Consider the following 23,487-nt stretch of genomic DNA (forward strand, 5'->3'; position numbering starts at 1 on the left):
ATTACGCACTGGGGGCTACACTGTTACTGACACAGTACATTACACACTGGGGGCTACCCTATTACTGACACAGTACATTACACACTGGGGCTACCCTGTTACTGACACAGTACATTACAGACTGGGGAGGGGGCTACCCGGTTACTGACACAGTACATTACACACTGGGGGCTACCCTGTTACTGACACAGTACATTACACACTGGGGAGGGGGCTACCCTGTTACTGACACAGTACATTACACACTGGGGCTACCCTGTTACTGACACAGTACATTACACACTGGGGGCAACACTGTTACTGACACAGTACATTACAGACTGGGGAGGGGGCTACCCTGTTACTGACACAGTACATTACACACTGGGGCTACCCTGTTACTGATACAGTACATTACACACTGGGGAGGGGGCTACCCTGTTACTGACACAGTACATTACATACTGGAGAGGGGGCTACCCTGTTACTGACACAGTACATTACACACTGGGGCTACCCTGTTACTGACACAGTACATTACACACTGGGAGGGGGCTACCCTGTTACTGACACAGTACATTACACACTGGGGCTACCCTGTTACTGACACAGTACATTACACACTGGGGGCAACACTGTTACTGACACAGTACCTTACAGACTGGGGAGGGGGCTACCCTGTTACTGACACAGTACACTACAGCCTGGCACCCGACACAGCGACTGGGGAATGGGAACTGACTGGAGTGGTCGGCAGAGAAGTAGCATGGACCCGATGGGCTGAATGGAATCCTGCTGTGCTGCAGTGCCCCTGCAACATGCTGGTCAAGAGCAACTGGAGACGAGGTGGGAAAGAGTGGGCCTAATCCCAGGCAGAGCTGGTTAAAGTAGGAATTAAAGACACTGGCAGTGAAATATGGGCAAACAAGAGGGGGGTGAGGGGGAGCCAGGAGCTGGGGCAAAACAAGAGTAAAGAGAGAGGGGGTGAGTGGGGTTGAAGGTGAGAGGAGGTGGCAGAGTTTGGAATGGGCAAAGTTGCAGATGAGCTGGTAAATCAGGACAAACCTGCTGTGCACTGGTGTGCAAGCAATAATATTGAAAAGTAATCTTCACCCACAAAATCATTTCACATCCTCGATATATAGAGAAATGCTGGCCCTGGACTTCAATCCCCCCCCCCCCCCCCCCGTCCCAAATCCCCAGAAACTTAACTCCCCAAGTTACATTCTGCCCACTTAGAATGACCACAATAATGTATTGCTCAGTCTTACCCAGTACAATGCAGATCATGTCGAGGAAGATCAGCATCCTCCTGCCTCGGGGGGCTCTGTGGTCTCTTGGACCCCCACCCGCGACTTCGGGCTCCGAACCAAAGGCATCTTCACTGTCCGGGATCCTCACGATCGCCACAGTGGGAGTATAACTCCCGTCCTCCTTGCATTTGGACATGGTGGGGTGGGGGGCTCTCTGGCTGTGTGTATGTGTGTGTGTGTCTCACACACTTGTCACCCCAGCAGTTATCTCCTCTCTCTCTCTGGCTCTCCTTCTCCGTTATTCCCAAACTGGGCGGCTTCCAGTGAAAAAAAGTTGCTCTGCACGAACTTTGCATAAACTTTGAAAACTCTCCAAGAATTCCAGGATTCTCTCTCTCTCTCTCTCTCTCTCTCACACACACACACACACACACAGAAATCACGGTGCTCCGACTGATCTATTGTTTGTTTGTAAATTTCAAAACAAAACTACAGAACAAAACATGTTGCCAATCACAGGGCAAAAACTTTTATAAACAAAAAAAAAAGTTTTTTTTGGGGGGGTGGGAAAAAAAAGTTTGCAAACTCGGAGCGAAACAAAAAGAAAAGGTCCCGAGCTGAATGCAAGTCCTGGATTTTGCAGCTTTCTCTCTCCTGTGCTCAGCCAGACAGAGCCACATTACCTGGCACACCAGAGGCGGACCCTTTCTGCTTCAACTCAAGCCCCCTGTGGACAGCCTGGTGATTGACAGCTCAGTCATTTCGGAAATGTGTGGGGTGGGGGGAACAATTTCACTTCGACCAGTTGAACCAGACGCTCCAGTAGAAGGAAGTAAAGAAGGAAGGAAGGAGGACAGGATTGGCTAATACCATTCCAGCATTTTAATGGGAACATTCAGATGTCCTGGTGCTATACTTTGGGGGGGGTAGTCAGACCTGAACCCCAGTTCTTCAATTGGAAAATTCAATATTTCTAATTCCCTCCCACCCTCCCCAATTCATACCGGGGGCCACCCCCTTGTTGCCCCTCGAGTTGAGTCTCTCGCTGGCGGGGCCGATTCGGAGGGCATTTAAGAGTCAATTACATTGCTGGGGGTCTCTGGAGTCACATGTAGGCCAGACCGGGTAAGGACGGCAGATTTCCTTCCCTAAGGGACATTAGTGAACCAGATGGGGGTTTTCTTTTAAATGACAATCGAGAATAGTTTCCCGGTCGTCATTAGACTTTTAAGTTTAGGTTTATAATCAAATTTAAATTTTGCTATTTGCCGTTGTGGGTTTCGAAGCCGAGGACTCGGAGCATTACTCATCCAGTGATGGTGCCACGACCACTATCTCCTGGCAATTGCCAGTCAGCAGTGGGTTACTACCCCCCCGTGCCAACTCACCTGCACATACATTGTAAAGCGCCTGTCACACACCACCTTCCTGATTCCGGCACAAAGTGTAAAAGGGGCGGAGCAAAGGGGCACACGCCCACTTTTTACAGCACTAGCTGCCATCAAGCAGGTGAGTTAAAAGGTCCCGTTGAAAGTTTCTGAGGTAAGTGAATGGGAAGTGGGGTGGGGATTCGGGCATCGGGGGTGGGGGGATTCGGGCATCGGGGGTGGGGGGATTCGGGCATCGGGGGTAGGGGGATTCGGGCATCGGGGTGGGGGGGTTTGGGCATTGGAGGGTGTGGGGGGGAGGTGTGGTGGGGGGGTGTGGTGGGGGGAGGGGAGGTGTGGTGGGGGGAGGGGAGGTGTGGTGGGGGGGGGGGGGGTGTGGGGGGGACGGTGTGGTGGGGGGGAGGGGAGGTGTGGTGGGGGAGGGGGGGTGTGGGGGGGAGGTATGGTGGGGGGGGAGGTGTGGTGGGGGAGGGGAGGTGTGGTGGGGGAGGGGAGGTGTGGTGGGGGAGGGGAAGGTGTGGTGGGGGAGGGGAGGTGTGGTGGGGGGAGGGGAGGTGTGGTGGGGGGAGGGGGGGTGTGGGGGGGAAGGTGTGGTAGGGGGGAGGTGTTGTTGGGGGAGAGGTGTGGGGGGGAGGTGTGGTGAGGAGTATGGGGTGGGGTATGGGGGGGGTGTGGTGGGGGAATCCAGGCAGAGGCACGGTGTCGGCTGGGATCACCAGGAGATTGTTTGGGTCGGTGGGATTGGTACGGCCGGTGTGGGATTGGCTTGCTTGGATTGGGGTGGACAGGTCAAGGTGGGGCGAGGAATCCCATGAGGATTGGACGCAGGGAATACCATGGGAGGTGGGGTGCGTGTTTGGGGAGGGTGTGGTGTGTACCCTGGGTGGGGAGGAGGGGGTCAGCAGTTTGGGGTTGTCCCATACTGGGCACGGTCTGGGTGTTTAAAATAGACTCTGAAGTTAGATGTGTTATTTTCTCCTCTAACTCTTTCACGGTAATGAGGGGTGGGATTTTGCATCTCCCCTGCTCCCGACCCTGCCAACGGAGTTTCCTGTTGTTCGCACCCTCTGCTGCTGGGAACGCGTAGCGGGAGTTCACCATGGGCAGGATCAGAACGGCCCACCGATGGGAACAGCCGGAAGATTCCGGCCAATAAGAGATGGAATTCTTGAAGAAAAAAAAAATGAAAATGTTGGATAAACTTGGTCTGGAGCATCTGTTAACGTCTTGAGTCAGTGGGCAGTGCCAGGCAGTCACTGCCAGAGTACAGCCCGGGCATAAACTTAACTGTGTGCACCCCCCCCCCCCCCCCACCCCCTCCGGCAGGTTCGCTTTGCCAGGTCTCCATTTGCCAAACGTTGTGGTAAACCTTGCTGATGTGACATCACATCTCCGCGAGGTGGGGGAGGGGGGCGGAATCCTAACGTGAGGGGGATATTAGAAAAATTATGTAATTGAAATGTATGGTTATAACCACGCCCATATGTTTTGGGCATGCCCAGCGCTGGGGGAGTTTTGGAAGAGGGTAGCAAGGACGGTGTCGAGGGTGGTGGGATCCAGGGTCGAGTCAGGCTGGGGACTCGCAATTTTTGGGGTGGCAGTGGAGCCGGGAGTGCAGGAGGCGAAAGAGGCCGGTGTTCTGGCCTTTGTGTCCCTAGTAGCCCGGCGGAGGATCTTGCTCCAATGGAAGGATGCGAGGCCCCCAAGCGTGGAGGCCTGGATCAATGATATGGTGGGGTTCATTAAATTGGAGAAGGTGAAATTTGCCCTGAAGGGATCAGTACAAGGGTTCTTTAGGCGGTGGCAGCCTTTCCTGGACTTCCTGGCGGAACGGTAGGGAAATAGGCCGGCGGCAGCAGCAACCCGGGGTGGGGGGGGGGGGGGGTTTGGATCGGTGGGAAGGAGAACTGCGTACATGGGTTTGTGGGATGTGGCGGGTGTTCTCTCTTTCCCTTTTGTTGTTTGGGTGTTCTTTTGTTTTTCTCTTTTGTTTGTAGGTGCTTTTGAAGTTGGGTGGGTATTGTTCTTGGGATGTTACCGCGGTTGTTTTGCTAATAGAGTTGAGCTGTTTATATTTTTGTAAAAATTTCAATAAAAATTATTTTAAAAAAAAAAGAAATGTATGGTTATAGGGTTCCTGAACTTTCCTGACAGGAACCCCATTATGTCATTGGCGGGGAAAAGCAGAACGGCGTGAAAGCCGTTTGGCGACTCCTGTTGGATTGTCTGTTCCCGTCGCCTTGCCCACCGAAAACGGGGGACAGAAACCCCCACCCCCCCCTCATTGTTCGGGGCTCACCATTGGTTGATGTTTAATTGTGCACACACATTTGTGTGCAATGGCTGCACATTGTCACTCGCGCACCAAGATTGTCACACAACCGTGTTGGGCTGCATAAGACCCAAAGCACAAAAACAGGCTATTCGGTCTTCGGCCCAACTTGTTTGTACTCGCCGTGGTCCTCCTCCCATTACCTCTAACCCCCAGCATCCCTCCAGTCTCTTCCCTCTCACGAATGTCTTTTTATGCTGTGTACCTTGAGCAGAGATGCCTGATTTGATCAATTATTAAGGATTAATCAATCGCTGTATCACAAAGTCAACATGCCATTAAATGGCAGGAAATGGGTCCCACCAGCCAGAGTGACTAATTCTTATGCCAGGAAATTGAAGAGGAATTGAATTCTCTTGGTTACAGCTTGATGAGGACTTAGACTAGAATGTAGTGACAAAGTGGAAAGTTTATTAAAGGAAATGACTCTCACAGCTTACCAAGTAACCCTGACTCCAGAAAGCACCTCTTTTGGTCGATGATTACCAAACCCACGTATCATCTGTCCATTCATAGTTTATCCGCGTTTCATCCGAACTTGGTGCTGGATACTGATGTGTGTTATTCCTCTACAGGTGCCACTACCGGGTGGTGTAGTCCCCACGGGGCGCTGGGCGAATAGACTACGTTCAGGAAAGAACTTGCATGTTTGTAAAGGCCCTGCCCTCTGCGGTATGGGGTTTGGGGATTCGAAAAGTGTCACTCTGTTTATGGTGGACAGTGTGTCAGGTTGGTAAACCCCAACTCACCTACCCCAGCGAAAGCACGACCATCACCCGTGATTCTGAGCACCGTTAATGGTGAGGATGATGCAAAGTCTAAATGGTTTTCTCCCGAGGGGGTGGTGCAGTGGTTAGCACTGCTACCTCAAGGGGGCGAGGTTTCGATCCCGGTCCCGGGTCACTGTCCGTGTGGAGTTTGCACATTCTCCCCGTGTCTACGTGGGTCTCACCCCCACAACCCAAAGATGAGCAGGGTAGGTGTACTGGCCACGCTAAATTGCCCCTTAATGGAAAAAAAAAGAATTGGGTACTGAAAATATATATATATATGAAAAAAGAATGGTTTTCTGCCAACGCCAGGGTGGCCACTCTGCTGCCCGCTGTAAATGTTACCCCTGATCTCGCTGAATGTTGTGTCTGTAGTTTGCAATCTTCAGCCTTGACATATCCTCTTCCTTTTGTACCACGCCATACCCACCCCCTTGAGAACAGACAGAGTTAGCGCGGGGGAACAACTGTGGGTGGGATCTCCCAGGCCCCCCACCACCACGCGTCTTTTCTGGCGGCAGAGGCAGCTCGCCATTGGCCGGCGGTGCGACTTCCCAGACCCGCTGACGCCCACGGTGTTTTGGTGCTGTTCGCCGGCCACGCCAGAATCAGTTTGCAGATTCTGCCGGAAAACATCCTGAATCGATCGCGTTGCCGCCTCGAAATGAAGAGACAGCCTTTCGAAGATGTAATGACGTCTCTGCCGCGATGGGTTTACGAAGGCCCTCGGCAACCTTTACCCAGAGGACACCGGGGCAGGCCCACCAATCGCAGACAGCCATCAGAGTCACGGCACACTCGCACTATTTACATCTAAGGAACGGTAAATAAAAATGAGCATACGTTGCCGAATGGAATTGTAAAGCGTCTAACATTCGATGCCATGACGCTGGGGAGTTAATGTGAGTCCTTGCCAGTTTGGAAGCCCGCCCACAGCACCAGATGTACCGGTATCGGGACCGGTAATACTGGTGACACACCCACTCGCACACCACAACCAGTTTTACAGGGCTGGGACCACGCGTTGCCAGCCTTTTGAGTTTCTGGTACCAGCTCGGAGCTGGTGGCCAAATCCCGTGATCGGCTGGCATGAGCTGTTACCAGTGGTTTGGGAATTCAGCCAAGCATTCGCTATCTGGTAGACTAAGATATACACCTTAAATTGTTGGCGGCCCTGCCTCTGAGTGGGACTCCAGGAGTTGGTGGCTAAGAGGCTGTGTTCATAACAAGGCCAAAAAGGTTGCATAGCAACCCGCAAATCCTTCCAACGCACACCAATGACAGACGGTGGGAGTGATTGAGATTCCTGGTCCACCATGTGACGGCAAGAAGGTTGGAGCCTCTACCTTCACTCTCCGTAGCTCCGGATTGCAACGTGCTTGTTAAAAAGTGCATGTTGCCACAGCAACCCAGATTCCCTGAGTGAGGTGCCATGCAACACCATCACCACCCACTTTCATTACACAGGAACTGGGCTTGGCCAAAAAGTGCGCCCCCTGGAGTTGCAGTGTCACCAAACGTCGTCAAAAAAATTAAAGGCCCCATCCTAAGGTGTAGCACGTGTGGAGTCATGTGGTAGCTAATTGTATCTTAAATACTGCAAATTTACGTGACATTAGCCACACCAACACACTTTCATAGAATCACAGAGTCCCTATCGTGCCCATTTGGCCCATCAAATCCACCCTGTCCTCGCCCTGTAACCCCGTAACCTAACCTGCCCGTCCATGGACACTAAGGGGCAATTGATCACAGCCAATCCACCTAACCTGCACATCTTTGAATTGGGGAGGAAACCGGAGCACCCGGAGGAAACCCACGCAGACACGGGGGGGGGGGGACGTGCAAACTCCACACAGACAGTCACCTGAGGCTGGATTCGAACCCGGGTCCCTGCTGCTGTGAGGCAGCAGTGCTAACCACTGCGCCACCATGCCAGATAGGTTTCTATTTGCATTTTGAGCTGATTGGAATGCTTTGGAGGGCAAATAGCTAGATCCTGTCAGGCGTCTGATCTTTCCTTCTGTGGAAAAAATTGTGCTCCTAGTCGATCAAGAGTGACTTACACAGGCCTTTGAGAACCCCTGCTGGTGTGTATATGATTAAGAGCACACAGTCTGGGTTAACTCCCTCACATCACCAGGGCCTTTATCCACATGACTACATGGGGAAGGAAACAATCGCAAGGTCTGGATGGAGAATATCGATAACCGGACACGTCTAAAAGTATTAAACTGAGAGATATGCAGGGGGAGGGGGTTGGAGCAAGAGAAGCAATCCAAAAGCAAGAACTAATAACCCTGTGTGGGGTGGCACAGTGGTTAGCACTGCTGCCTCACACCGCCAAGGATCTGGGTTCAATCCCGGCCCTGGATCACTGGCCAGGTGAAGTTTGCACATTCTCCCCGTGCCTGCGTTTGGAGAGCTAGTGCAGACACAATGGGCCGAATGGTCTCCTTCCGCACCGTAACAATTCTGTAATCCTGTGAGACAGTACAGTTCCTTATTTTCCCCTGGGTGGTTACACGGGGCTACACAGATAGCTCCAGATCGGCCTGAGCTACGTGGATCTCAGATCTCATTCGTAAGCAATGCTAACCACTGCGTCGCTTGAGGCTTTAATTGGCTTCAGTATCTCTGCATTGAATCTACTCCAACCCTGACCTGGGAGCACGGGAGTGGGGCGGGGAGGGTGGGGATGTAGTGGGGAGGGGGGTGGAATCATCTAGATTTCCTACTCTCTGCCAGTGACTCCTGTTGGAAAGTACTTCCATGTGGATGAGTGCGGACAGGAACCACTCTTCCCCCACTGGTCACAAAGTCTGCCGACAGACCTACAGGGTGAAGTACAGGATGTGTATCTCCGCCAAGCTAGTAGGAGTTGGTCACCTCCAAGGGGAAAGGAGGAAGGAAGTAAATCCAAGATGTGAAGTGTTAAGGAAGAGGAAGATTGGAAGGGAGACAATGGGAATTAAAAATCTGAAGTTGCCGGAATGTTAAGGGCTGATTTTCACTGGGTAAAGCTATTCATAACCTTCATGATTCTGCTCGGAGTAAAGTCAGAACAATGCAAAAGACTGTTGGTTATTTTTTTTTAAATCATGGATATTGTGCAGGTCTATGAATTGAAGAGAGTTGCAGCAGGATTTAGCCGAGAGATGTAGCCTAAACAGATCATTGAGCCTGAACAATCTACTGGTTAACGCAGAAATAACTTGACACAGAATTATCACAGGCACGTTCAGAATGTGCACCAGTTCATTTTAATTTTGGGTACGTTGATATGGGAGATATCAGTTCTGGGAATTCGCTACTTCACATTTCATGGCCACACAGACGCATCAGACTTCTGGCCAAATCCCCAAGTCATATACACTATGGGTTAGATACAGGGTAAAGCTCCCACTACGCTGTCCCCATCAAACACTCCCAGGACAGGTACAGCACGGGGTTAGATACAGGGTAAAGCTCCCACTACACTGTCCCCATCAAACCCTCCCAGGACTGATACAGCACGGGGTTAGATACAGGGTAAAGCTCCCACTACACTGTCCCCATCAAACCCTCCCAGGACTGATACAGCACGGGGTTAGATACAGAGTAAAGCTCCCTCTACACTGTCCCCATCAAACACTCCCAGGGCAGCTACAGCACGGTGTTAGATACAGAGTAAAGCTCCCTCTGCACTGTCCCCATCAAACACTCCCAGGGCAGGTACAGCACGGGGTTAGATACAGGGTAAAGCTCCCACTACACTGTCCCCATCAAACACTCCCAGGACAGGTACAGCACGGGGTTAGATACAGAGTGAAGCTCCCTCTATACTGTCCCCATCAAACACTCCCAGGACAGGTACAGCACGGGGTTAGATACAGAGTAAAGCTCCCTCTACACTGTCACCATCAAACACTCCCAGGACACTACAGCACTGGGTTAGATACAGAGTAAATCACCCTCTACACCAGGGGTGGGCAAACTACGGCCCGCGGGCCGCATGCGGCCCGCCAAAGGTATTTCTGCGGCCCACCAAGTCATTAAAAAAAAAAAAAAAAATTTTTTTTTAAAAAATTTTTTTTTTTTTTTTTAAAAATTTTTTTTTAAAGGTTAATGGGTGAGGGGGCTGTTGGGTTACTTACTGGTATAGGGTGGATACGTTGACTTGAGTAGGGTGATCATTGCTTGGCACAACGTCGAGGGCCGAAGGGCCTGTTCTGTGCTGTACTGTTCTATGTTCTATATGAGGCGCCCACAATCATAACCGGGTGAAGTAATTATTTTACTTAATATACTATGCGGCCCTTTGTGAATTGTGAATTTCTGAATGCGGCCCTTGCACGGAAAAGTTTGCCCACCCCTGCTCTACACTGTCCCCATCAAACACTCCCAGGGCAGCTACAGCATGGTGTTCGATACAGAGTAAAGCTCCCACTACACTGTCCCCATCAAACACTCCCAGGACAGGTACAGCACAGGGTTAGATACAGAGTAAAGCTCCCTCTACACTGTCCCCATCAAACACTCCCAGGACAGGTACAGCACGGGGTTAGATGCAGAGTAAAGCTCCCTCTACACTGTCTCCATCAGACGCCTGATCTGTCCACCTAATCCCATTTGACACCTCTTGAATGTTAAGATGTGCCAAGTACTCATCCAGGTATTTTTTGAAGGATGTGAGGCAATCCGCCTCTAACACCCAGGCAGGCAGGACATTCCAGACCATCATCACCCTCTGGGTAAAAAAGCTTTTCCTCAAATCCCCCTTAAACCTCCTGCCCCGCACCTTGAACTTGCGTCCCCTCGTAACTGACCCTTCAACTAAGGGAAACAGCTGCTCCCTATCCACCCTGTCCATGCCCCTCATCAGGGAGGATCTTGCTGCTCTTTGAAATTCCGATCTGTCCCTCTTCCGGAGAAAGCGGACGAGGCCTTGGTTTTTACACCCACATAAGACGGCACATGCAACATAGCAGCACCCCCTCAGTACTGCAACGAAGCTTTGGTCCCTGAAGGGGGGACGGGGGAACCTGAACTCACAAACTACTGTCCCAGATACAAGAGTGTTCTTCGACAGAGCTACACCTGTCACGGCCCCTTCTCTCCTGTTGCAACAAAATCCCCCCTCTTCCCGTCACTTCGCCAAAATGTCAGGCAGCTCCATTTCAACCCTCGCAAGTTGACCTGTGAACCCTGAGTTACCTCGACGCTGAGCAAACCCTGACATTGATAGGGAACAATACCCCATCTATCCTGGCTGCTGCTAATGTTCCTCACAGGCTGATCTGCATAACCCCTCAGCGGATATTGTAGCTGTGCTTATTGCCGCGCTTGTAACACACAATAAAATATATGAAAAGTATTGGAGTCTGATTGAGGCAAAATGCCCCAAAATACAAGGCTGGAAGCATCATCGACCGTCCACTGCTCTGTCATTGGTAAACGAGCTCCATCTGCTGGAGGTTTTGGGCCAATGCATGTGGGACGGCAGAACCTTCCCATTTGCTCAATGCCACTCCCTGCGTAATGGTTAAAATGGGGTCAGGGGTACTTTGGCCCGACAGGCAGAAAGGTTTCAGCAGCTTCACTCCATGGTGGGTTAGCTAAACGTAATTGGCTAAGTGTCACAAGTGTGATATTATGCACCAATGTACGTGTGTGTGTATGTGTGCACGTGTGTGCATGTGGTACAAGTTACAAAATCTGCTTTCTCCTTGTGTGTTGAAACACAAGAGCAGGAGTAGACCATTCAGCCCCTCGAGCCTCATCCTACACCATTCAACTGGATCATGGCCGATCATCTACCTCAATATCACGTTCCCGCTCTATCTCCATATCTCTCACTGTCTTTAGTATCCAGAAATCAATTGATCTTTGAACATATTCAGGCTCTAATGATATTCGCTCTCATTCTTCTAAACTCTGGAGCTTAGAGGCCCCATCGCCTCAATCTGGCCACCTGCCAGCCCAGGAATCAGCCTGGTTACCTCTGCTGCACTTCCTCTATGATGTGTTGGGTAAGCTGGGTTGTTTGCACCGAGGTTGCCGGCAATGCGGAGCTGCGGAGGGCGGACGCTGTCCATGTTACCGGATGGCTGATCGCTGGTCATTGCAGATTACCTCAAGGTGAGTCCGTCAATTCTCAACATCCAGACCTGGTACCATGATGTGTTGGGTAAGCTGGGTCTATGTGGACTGCGTTTGATGCAGTGTAGAGAGAGAGAGAGAGGCTTCCAACACTTGATGAGATGCAACACGATTTTATTGAACAACTAACTATATTACATGTTTAACTGTGGGTTGACACTATGCTGACTTGACTGGAGACCTGAGGCTAGCCTGACCAGACTAACTGACTACCACATGGCGTTTGCCCTGGCTGCTGCTCACGAGCTCGGACTGTCTCAGAGGCTGGATCCCGAGAGAGAGGGAAAACTGGTGCCCTCTGGCTTTATAGTGGTCGTGTCCTGTCTGGTGATTGGCTGCTGTGTTCTGTGTGCTCACTGGTCATCCTGTGTGTCAATCACTGCCTGTCTGCACTCCATCATATACATGGATGTATATTATGACACTATAGTCTTCCTTGGGCAAAATGGTACACAATCCTCCATGGAGGATTGGAACAGCACAGAAGGCGGCCATTCGGCCCATCGTGTTTGCCCCAGCTCTCCGAAAGAGCAATTCCCTTTGTGCCATTCTCCCGGAACCCTGCACATTCTTCCTCTTCAGACAGCAGTCTAATTCCGTCTTGAAGGCCTCGATCGGACCTGCCTCCTCCACAGTCTCCGGCAACGCATTCCAGGCCGGAACCACTCGCTACGTGAAACCGCCTCCTATCACCATTGCTTCTTTAATGAATTATTTTAAATCTGCGCTCTCCCATTCTCAATCTTTTCAGAAGCGGGAACACTTTCTCCCCATCCACGCAGTCCAAACCCTTCATGGGTCTGTGTGCCTGAGTGTATTGTGACTGTCCAGAGACCCAGGGCAATGCTCTGGGGACCCGGGTTCAAATCCCATTAAGGCAGACGGTGAAACTTCCTTTCAATAAAAACCTGGAATTTAAAAAAAGTCTGATGCCGACTGATTGTTGTAAAAACCCAACTGGTTCCCTGATGTCCTTCCGGGAAATAAATCTGCCGACTTATCCTGGTCTGGCCGACATGTGACTCCAGATCCACAGTGTCATGTATCAGAGGAGCACCATTGGCTGGTGTAATGTCACATGTTACGCAATGACATCATCGGTGCGTCTCGCGGGCTTTTGTGGAGATCACCATTGTGCCCCGCTTGAGCCACATCTTGTCAATAAACCCCTGACAATATGTCATACAAACTCGACGTACGCCATCTCTGATTCTTTCTCTTTACAGCTACAGCAAAGAATATAACAGTAATGTGGCCGATTCTTAAATATCTTCTGAGGTGGCAGAGAAAGCCACTCAGTTGGGGCAGTTAGTATTGAGCAACAAATGCCGGGCCAGCCAGTGACATCCATGAATCAATCAAAAAGATAGTGTCCATATGTTTACATGTGAAAAGGCATTAAAAATGTGTGGCTGGGGACCTTTCGGGCTACATGCTCAACGTGGGGAAGAGTGAGCTGTTTGTCCTGCACCTGGCCGACCAGGAGAGGGAGATAGGAGAGCTCACGTTGAAGAGGACGGAGAGGAGCTTTAGATATCTTGGGGTCCAGATAGCGAGGAGCTGGGGGGCCCTGCACAGGCTAAACTTTTCGAGGCTGGTGGAACAGATGGAGGAGGAGTTCAGGAGGTGGGACGCGCTGCCACTCTCTTTGGCAGGTAGGGTCCAGTCAGTTAAGATGACGGTGCTCCCGAGGTTTTTGTTTCTTTTCCAGTGCCTCCCCATATTGATTCCGAAGGCTTTTTTTAAGAGGGTTAATAAGAGTATCCTGGGGTTCGTGTGGGCGCGGAAGACCCCGAGAGTGAGGAGGGTATCCCTGGAGCGAGGAAGAGAGGTAGGCGGCTTGTCGTTGCCCAACCTGTGTGGGTATTACTGGGCTGCGAACGTGGCAATGATTCGCAGGTGGGTGATGGAGGGGGAGGGTGCCGCATGGAAGAGGTTGGAGGTGGCGTCCTGTGTGGGTACGAGTTTGGAGGCATTGGTGACGGCCCCGCTCCCACTCCCCCCGGCAAGGTATTCTACGAGTCCGGTAGTGGTGGCTTCCCTCAAAATTTGGGGGCAATGGAGGCGGCACAGGGGGGAAGTGAAGGCCTCAGTGTGGGCCCCGATACAGGGCAATCACCGGTTTGAACCAGGGAGAATAGATGGTGGGTTTGGGAGTTGGCACAGGGCAGGCATCAGGCGGATGGAGGACCTTTTCCTCGATGGGAAGTTTGCGACTTTAGAGGAGTTGGAGGGGAAGTGCGCCCCCCCCCCCCCGAATGCTTTCAGGTATATGCAGATTATGGCATTTGTTAAGCGGCAGGTGACGGAGTTCCCGTTACTGCCGCCTATGGGGGTGCAGGATAGGGTGCTCTCGGGGACGTGGGTCGGTGAGGGGAGGATCTCGGCAATTTATCAGATGATGCAGGAAGAGGAAGAGGCCTCGGTGGAAGAGCTGAAAGCGAAGTGGGAGGAGGAGCTAGGGGAAGAGATCGACGATGGGACATGGGCGGAAGCCCTGGGGAGCGTGAACTCGTCCTCTTCTTGCGCACGGCTCAGCCTAATTCAGCTGAAGGTGCTGCACAGGGCGCACATGACTGGGGCAAGGATGAGCCGGTTCTTTGGGGTAGAGGACAGGTGTGGGAGGTGTTCGGGAGGCCCGGCGAACCACACCCACATGTTCTGGGCATGTCCGGCGTTGGAGGGGTTTTTGAAGGGGGTGGCAGGGACTTTGTCCAAGGTGGTCGGGTCCAGGGTGGAGTTGGGCTGGGGGCTCGCGATCTTTGGGGTAGCATCGGAGCCGGGAGTGCAGGAGGCGAGAGAGGCCAGTACACTGGCCTTTGCGTCTCTAGTAGCCCGGCATAGGATTCTCTTACAGTGGAGGGACGCGAAGCCCCTGAGCCCGGGGGCCTGGATCAATGACATGGCCGGGTTCATCAGGCTGGAAAAGGTTACGTTTGCCCTGAGAGGGTCGGTACAAGGGTTCTTCCGGCGGTGGCAGCCTTTTCTCGATTTTCTGGCTGAGGGTTAGAGGGTGGTCAATCTCAGCAGCAACCCGCGGGGGGGGGGGGAGGGGGAAGGGGTAAGGAGGGGTGGGGGGAAGGGGTAAGGAGGGGTGGGGGGAAGGGGTAAGGAGGGGTGGGTGGGTGGAAGGGGTAAGGAGGGGTGGGTGGGTGGAAGGGGTAAGGAGGGGTGGGTGGGGGGAAGGGGTAAGGAGGGGTGGGTGGGTGGAAGGGGTAAGGAGGGGTGGGTGGGTGGAAGGGGTAAGGAGGGGTGGGGGGGGGAAGGGGTAAGGAGGGGTGGGTGGGGGGAAGGGGTAAGGAGGGGTGGGTGGGGGGAAGGGGTAAGGAGGGGTGGGTGGGGGGAAGGGGTAAGGAGGGGTGGGTGGGGGGAAGGGGTAAGGAGGGGTGGGTGGGGGGAAGGGGTAAGGAGGGGTGGGTGGGGGGAAGGGGTAAGGAGGGGTGGGTGGGGGGAAGGGGTAAGGAGGGGTGGGTGGGGGAAGGGGTAAGGAGGGGTGGGTGGGGGGAAGGGGTAAGGAGGGGTGGGTGGGGGGAAGGGGTAAGGAGGGGTGGGTGGGGGGAAGGGGTAAGGAGGGGTGGGTGGGGGGAAGGGGTAAGGAGGGGTGGGTGGGGGGAAGGGGTAAGGAGGGGTGGGTGGGGGGAAGGGGTAAGGAGGGGTGGGGGTGGGGGGAAGGGGTAAGGAGGGGTGGGTGGGGTGAAGAGGGGTGGGGAGGGGTAAGGGGGAGGGGTAATGGGGGAAGGGTAAGGGGGACGGGTAAGGGGAGGGGTAAGGGGGGAGGGGTAAGGGGGGGTGGGTTCGGGGCTTGTTAAGGGGATTTGTTTTTGCGACGGTGTGTTTGCTATTTTCTTCTTTTTTGTATTGTTATTAAGTTATTAATTTATTGCTGTGTACTGGGGAGGGGGATTTCTTTTCCTGTTTAGTTCTACACCATGTTTACTTTATTGTTGGGAGAAAATTTGTTGTTGAAAAATTTGAATAAAAATTATTTTAAAAATAAATGTACGGCTGCTGTGGTATTATCATAACCGGAGGAACAGCAAAGGTGAATGAGATGTCTAGAGTAGCCAGTAGAGGGAGCTACAGTTACAAGTATATAAGGCATTGATGCTAAGCCTTGTGGGAGAGAGTAGTGCAGGAGTTAGCTGGAGACACACAGAAGTAAAGATAATGGGCTCGATTCTCCCATGCCACGCTGTATGGGAGAATCGCCATTCGCGCCATTTCTACCCGCAGCGCCGTTCCGACACCGACAGGTGATTCTCTGAGGAGCAGAGAATCGGCGCCATTTGCGCCGGCGCGTTTGGTGTAGCGCTGGTCGCGGGCCGCTGTCACCCCTTTTAGCTGCCGACGGGAACTCTGCGTGAAGGGTCGGGGGCGGCCTGTGGGTCGGGGAAAAGCGCTCCTTCACCGGGGCGGGGGGGCTTCTGATGGGGTCTGGCCTGTGATCGGTACTCACCGATCGGCAGGCCGGCCTCTTTCCCCGCCCCCCCCGGGCCTACGTTGTTGCGCTTCCGGCCTCAGAACCCCCACGCCATGTTGCGTTGGGGCCGGAGCGATCCCTGAGTCTACTGCACCTGCGTCGGTTGGCGCTTCGCCACTGCGCATGCGCGGGTTGGCGCCACCCCCAGTCCACGGCAGGATGTAAGGCTGGAGCGGTTCAAGCCTCTCCAGCGGCGTGCTGGCCCCCTGTGGGGGCCAGAATCGCTACTGCCCACGCCCGTTTTGCGCCGTTGTGAATCGTGATGGCGTTCACAACGGCGCAGACACTTAGTCCCGCGATCGGTGAATCGCGCCCAATATGAGTAAGAGCAGTGGGTTAGCCCTGCTGCCTCACGGCGCCGAGGTCCCAGGTTCGATCCCGGCCCACGGTCACTGTCCGTGTGGAGTTTGCACATTCTCCCCGTGTCTGCGTGGGTTTCGCCCCCACAACCCAAAGATGTGGATTGGCCACGCTAATTTGCACCTTAATTGGAAAAAATGAATTGGGTATGCTAAATTTATACCTTAAAAAAATGTGAGTAAGAGCAAATCATAGTTTATATCAGTATTAAGATTAGTTGTAGGTGAGTGTAATTTTTATGTTAATCAACTGTATTATTTAGAATCCAAATTAGTAGTGTTAATAAATTTAGACCTTTGTTCAAGATAATAATAATCGCTTATTGTCAAGCTTAAGTTCAAGCTATTTTGCGGTCTTTGTTCAGTCTATGAGCTTAGTCTTTGTGGAGGGCGACTAATTCTGGTTGATCGAGTCAAGGGTGGATCAGGGGCCGCCTGCACTTGGATAGGCGGGACCGCTGCCAATGCGGTGGTCTCAGGGGTCGGCAGGATTGCTGGTAGATCGGTGGCCTCGTGAGAGGGCACGTCCGGAGGAAGCAGTGTGTGTGGCGGGGCATCACGGTCGGGTGGTGGGCGTGGAACTCTGCGCAGCGCCCGTCTGTTGCATCGTAGGAAGGAGCTATCAGCCATGTGGACGAGGAACGATCTCGGGCCCACTTGCTTGACCACCATAACTGTGGCTGACCAGCCGCCGTCAGGCAACTGAACACGAACACGATCAGTTGGGACCAGCTTGGGGAGATCCGTGGCATGAGCATCTGCGCTGGAGACAACCCAGTGGACAGCAAGGGTGGCTCTGTTTGCCAGCAGCGCCAGGTTGAAGTCGGAGCCTGAGTCTGCAGCCTTGCATAGTAATCTCTTGACGATATGGACCCCTTTATTGGCTTTCCCGTTTGACTGCGGGTACTGGGGGCTGGAGGTTACGTGACGGAAGTTATATAAGGGTGCAAACTCAGACCATTCCTGGCTGTAAAAACAGGGACCGTTGTCGCTCATTACCGTGAGCTGTATCCCGTGCCTGGCAAACATTTTTTTGCATGCTTTAATCACCGCCTCCGACGTGAGGTCAGACAGTCTCACCACTTCTGGGTAACTGGAGAAGTAGTCGACCAGGAGGTCATAGTCACGCCCCTTGGCGTGGAAAAGGTCGACACCGACTTTGGACCACAGGGAGGTCACGATCTCATGTTGCTGCAAAGTTTCTTTAGGTTGAGCTGGTTGAAATTTCTGACATGGAGGGCAGTTGAGGACCGTGTTGGCAACGTCCTGGCTGATGCCCGGCCAATAGACTTCCTCCCAAGCTCTGCGTCGATTTTTCTCGACCCCCAGGTGACCCTCATGGAGTTGGTCGAGCACCATAGCTCGCATGTTCTGCGGAATCATGATCCTATTGAGCTTCATGAGGATGCCGTCCACCACCGTCAGGTTGTCCTTGACGTTGTAAAACTGGGGACACTGTCCCTCTGCCAGCCATTGGTAAGGTGCTGCATCACACGCTGTAGCAGAGGATCCTTGGCCGTTCCCTCATGGATTTGAATGACCCTCTCATCAGAGGCCGGAAAGTTGGAGGCAGAGAATTGTACCTGCGCGTTGATTTGGCAGACAAAGTCCGTTTGTTCACACGGTGTGGTGATAGACCTAGAAAGTGCATCTGCAACAATGAGTTCTTTACCTGGCGTGCAGACAAGTTCAAAGTCGTAGCGGCGTAGCTTGAGAAGGATTAATTGAAACCGAAGCGTCATGTCATTTAAATCCTTCTGGATGATGTGGACTAGTGGCCTGTGGTCCGTCTCAACCGTGAATTTTGGGAGGCCATACACATAGTCGTGAAACTTGTTGATTCCCGTTAGGAGGGCCAGGCATTCCTTCTCAATCTGAGCGTACTGTTGCTCAGTGGGCGTCATGGCTCTGGATGCGTACGCAACTGGGGCCCAGGATGAGGAGTGATCCCGTTGGAGGAGCACCTCCCCAATACTGTCCTGGCTCACGTCAGTGGATATTTTGGTCTCCTTGGTAGGGTCGAAGAACGCCAGAACCGGGGCTGTGGTGAGTTTTGCCCTCGGCTCACGTCATTCTTTCTCATGAGCGGGCAGCCACTGAAATTCCGTCGACTTTTTGACGAGTTGGCGGAGGGCTGTGGTGTGGGACGCCATGTTGGGAATGAACGTCCTGAGGAAGTTGACCATCCCTAGAAAGTGGAGGACCGCCTTCTTGTCCTCTGGGGTCTTCATGGTGTTGATCGCCGAAACCTTGTCAGCATCTGGCGCACGCCTTGCTGCGAGATGTGGTCACCGAGGAATTTGATGTCTGATTGACCGAACGAGCACTTGGCCCCGTTGAGTTGGAGACCATGCTCATGGGTTCTGTGGAATACCTGCTTGAGGCGAGCGATGTGTTCTTGAGGAGTTGTGGACCAGATTATGACATCGTCAACATACACTCGCACCCCCTCGATACCCTCCATCATCTGTTCCATGATGCGGTGAAATACCTCTGAGGCAGAGATGATGCCAAAAGGCATCCGGTTGTAGCAGTAGTGACCAAACGGGGTATTGAATGTGCACAGCTTGTTCAATAAAGCCTTGATTGTTCCACCATTCTCGTCTCGTGGTAATTGACGGTACATTAATTTATTGAACAAGATGTTGTGCCTCCTGTAGCTGGAACTTGAATGGCTGCAGCTCAGGAAAGCATATACTTTTATACGCCACCTGCTGGGCGGAGCCAGCAGGCAGGGATTTACCGTCGTACCTATAATATACGGGCAGTGCCATAATACATACAATATACTACAAGTGGTGTTTACCACACTCCCACAGTCCAAAGATGTGCAGGTTACAATAATATAATCTTTATTGTCACAAGTAGGCTTACATTAACACTGCAATGATGTTGCTGTGAAAAGCCCCTAGTCGCTACATTCCGGCACCTGTTCGGGTACATGGAGGGAGAATTCAGAATGTCCAAATTACCTAACAGCACGTCTTTCGGGACTTGTGGGAGGAAACCGGAGCACCCGGAGGAAACCCACGCAGACACGGGGAGCATGTCCAGACTCTGCACAGACTGTGACCCAAGCCAGGAATCAAACCTGGTGCGGTGAAGCAACAGTGCTAACCACTGTGCTACTGAGCGGGTAAATTGTCCCTTTGTGTCCAAGGGTTAGGTGAGGTGACAGGAATGGGGTGGGGGGGAGGTGGTGGTACGTGGGCCTAAGTAGGGTTCTCTTTCAGAGGGTCAGTGCATACTCGATGGGCCGAATGGCCTCCTTCTCCATTGTTTGGGTTCTGTGGTTCTAAAATGAAGGGTACAGTTCTAAAGGGGATGCAGAAGCAACGGGCATATGTGGGTATATGTGCACAATCTGCTGAAGGTGGTAATGCAGGTTGAGGAGGTTTGAATAATGCAGGTGGTAAGCTGAGCTCTCTGACATTGGGTGTACAAAGTTCTGCTGAATCTTAATAAAACGCATTGGTTTGGCCATAACTGGAGTCCTGTGTCCCATTCCAAGCACCATGGTCCAGAGAGAGAATGTGAAGGCTTTGGAGAGGAAGCAGAAATGATTTGTGAGAATGGTTCCGGGGAAGAGAGACGTCAGTTACAGGACGGATGGGAGAATATGAGGCTGTTCCTCTGGAAGAAAAGAGAGGATTGAGAGGGGATTTGATTGAGATGTTGAAAATCATGAGGGATGTGGACAGAGTAGATATTGTACAATAATGTCTCCTTCAGCAAAGGGGTCTCTAACCAGAGGTTGCCGGTTTACAGTTTACATCCAGAGGAAACATGAAGAAAAACCTTTACCCTCTTGTGTTCTGGCTGGAGTACAGATGCACACAGAACATATAGAGCTGGATTCTCTGCCCCGCCGCGACACATTTCTATTCAGCACGCCGGCGGGATGCTCCGTTACGCCTGCTGGTCAATGGGGTTTCCCATTGTGGGGCAGCCCCACGCCGTCGGGAAACCCCCGGGCTGCCGGCAAAATGGAGCATCCCGCCGGCAAGAATCCAGCCCATAGTTCTTTAACATGAAGTATGATTTATGAACAAACACGTGGAAAGATAACCAATAAACTATAATACAGTGAATTCTACTGGAGCTACTCTAAGTGCGACCATCCTCTAGTACGTCTTACTACCAACTGGCTGGTGTCTTGAGTCACATGACAGATCTCTATTGCCACCAGTTGGTTGGAGGTCGCATTGCTAACTATATACAGAACTGTGCACAGGCAAATCACCACGCCCGAGCGTGTTTAGAACCTGGAATGTTGGAAGCAGCTTTTCAAAGAGAGTTGGATCATGATTTGAAGGGAATGGATTTACAGTATGACACGGAAAAGATAGGGGGTTGAGACGGGATTTTCCGCCCACCCTCCCCGGCATGTTTTGTGGAGGTGGCCCACCATTGGCCAGCAGCGGGATCTTCCAGTCCCGCCATAGTTAAGTGGGTTTCCTGTTGTTTGCACCCTCTGCTGCTGGGGGACCGTGGCGGTGGTAGGCGGGGGGAAGGGGGTGGGGGGGGTTGGCGGTGGTCATCATCCGCGAGAGTGGACGATCCTACCAGCGCGAGTTGCTCTGGCAGAGAGCTGGCACTGAAATGGTGGGCCGAATGGCCTCCTTTTGGGCCATAACTATTCTGCGATTCTGTGCGAGTCTTCCCACGCTTAACTTCAATTCCAGGCTGATAGAGGGTGAATAGTCCGGCGTAACTGCAGTCGAGAGTGCTCTTCCCTGTCAGGATGACTTGCCTGAAAGTGAATTGCCTTCGGAAAGCAGACTCCCCCAGGGAGCAGAGCTGATTGAACCAGGCAGGAAGGGTTTCTGATGAGCAGGTCTTTCTCGAAGCCTCTCGAAGAATTCTGACACCAGGAAAGAGCTTTAGGAAGGTTGAGAATCACCTGTCTCAGCATTACTGATGGATGTGTTCGGGGAAAAGGCTACAATCCCTCAGATGCAGGATAAACCGGCCGAACGAGATTGTGTCTTTTCTTTACAAGGACCTCAAACCGGAATTTGATGTTTGGATGCGGATATGCACTCGGATTGGGATCCATTGGCTTATCATTTTAATTCATTAACAGATTTGAAATACTTATTCAAGTTAGATCACTCTGATCTTAAAGGGCAGCACGGTAGCATGGTGGTTAGCATAAATGCTTCACAGCTCCAGGGTCCCAGGTTCGGTTCCCGGCTGGGTCACTGTCTGTGCGGAGTCTGCACGTCCTCCCCGTGTCTGCGTGGGTTTCCTCCGGGCGCTCCGGTTTCCTCCCACAGTCCAAAGATGTGCGGGTTAGGTGGATTGGCCATGATAAATTGCCTGTAGTGTCCTTAAAAGTAAGGTTAAGGGGGGGGTTGTTGGGTTACGGGTATAGGGTGGATACGTGGGTTTGAGTAGGGTGATCATGGCTCGGCACAACATCGAGGGCCGAAGGGCCTGTTCTGTGCTGTACTGTTCTATGTTCTATGTTCTATGATCAGGTAATTTTTGCTATTATTCAACTAAAAGTAATTTGCGTTAAACAGAGGAGCAATGTTACTCGAAATTAATTTCTTCACAGATAATTAGATAAAATTAAATTGTGAATGTCGTTTGCCAAGATGGTGCTGCTGTAAGAGATGGCGGGTGGACGTCTCTGGCCGTTGCGATTCTCTTTTTCCGCCTGCAGCGCACCCCCACCCGTGGGTCACACGGCGGTGTGGGGGGTTTACCGTGGGAAATCCCATTCACAAAGAGGCGGGAAGACTGAATCCCACTGGAAGCGGAGGGGCGCCGCCAAGAAACACACTAAGAAGTCTTACAACACCAGGTTAAAGTCCAACAGGTTTGTTTCGAACACGAGCTTTCGGAGCGCAGCTCCTTCCTCAGGTGAATGGCGAGGTATGTGACAGATCTCTATCGCCACCAGTTGGTTGGAGGTCGCATTGCTAACTATATACAGAACTGTGCACGGGCAAATCACCACGCCCGAGCGTGTTTAGAACCTTGAATGTTGGAAGCAGCTTTTCAAAGAGAGTTGGATCATGATTTGAAGGGAATGGATTTACATACCTCTCCATTCACCTGAGGAAGGAGCTGCACGCCGGAAAGCTCGTGTTTGAAACAAACCTGTTGGACTTTAACCTGGTGTTGTAAGACTTCTTACTGTGCTCACCCCAGTCCAACGCCGGCATCTCCACATCAAAGAAACACACGGCAGGGGAACAGGAGAATCCTTCCCAGCATGTTGATGACGCACAATGGAGAAATAAAGGGAAGAGGGAACATTCCAGATTCACCTGTGTCCAATATCAAGTGGCATGACTGCACAGTGGTTAGCCCAGTTGCTTCACAGCTCCAGGGTCCCAGGTTCGATTCCCGGCTTGGGTCAGTCTGTGTCGGAGTCTGCACATTCTCCCCGTGGGTTTCCTCCGGGTGCTCCGGTTTCCTCCCACAAGTCCCGAAAGACGTGCTGTTCAGTGAATTACACATTCTGATTTCGCCCTCCGTGTACCCGAACAGGCGCCGGAATGTGGCGACTAGGGGCCTTTCACAGTAACTTCATTGTAGCGTTAATATGAGCCTACTTGTGACAATAAAGATTACTACATCTGCTCACATACTGGACCAGGGAGATAGAGAGGAAAGTTTGAGTGGAAACACATCCCCTCAGGGGCCCATCCTCTGACCTGACCTGTGAACAAATAATCATCACAACGGACAGCTAACAGATACTTGACGGAGGATAATTAAACTCTAATCAGAGGATTCGGATAGTTTACATCCAAAATAACCGATGGCTG

General features: G+C 52.2%; 1 protein-coding gene across 1 annotated transcript in view; it reads right to left on the reverse strand.

The window, feature by feature from the left end:
- The window catches only part of LOC119957059 (phospholipid phosphatase 3-like), a 93,913-nt gene extending 91,804 nt beyond the window's left edge, over window positions 1-2,109 (reverse strand). Inside the window, exon 1 of the mRNA XM_038784681.1 lies at window positions 1,251-2,109. Coding sequence (XP_038640609.1) covers window positions 1,251-1,428 — 178 coding nt within the window. The 5' untranslated portion in view covers window positions 1,429-2,109. The remainder of the gene's footprint in view (window positions 1-1,250) is intronic.
- Window positions 2,110-23,487: the final 21,378 nt, after the last annotated feature.

This window comes from Scyliorhinus canicula, chromosome 25, assembly GCF_902713615.1.
Source record: "Scyliorhinus canicula chromosome 25, sScyCan1.1, whole genome shotgun sequence".
NCBI lineage: Eukaryota > Metazoa > Chordata > Chondrichthyes > Carcharhiniformes > Scyliorhinidae > Scyliorhinus > Scyliorhinus canicula.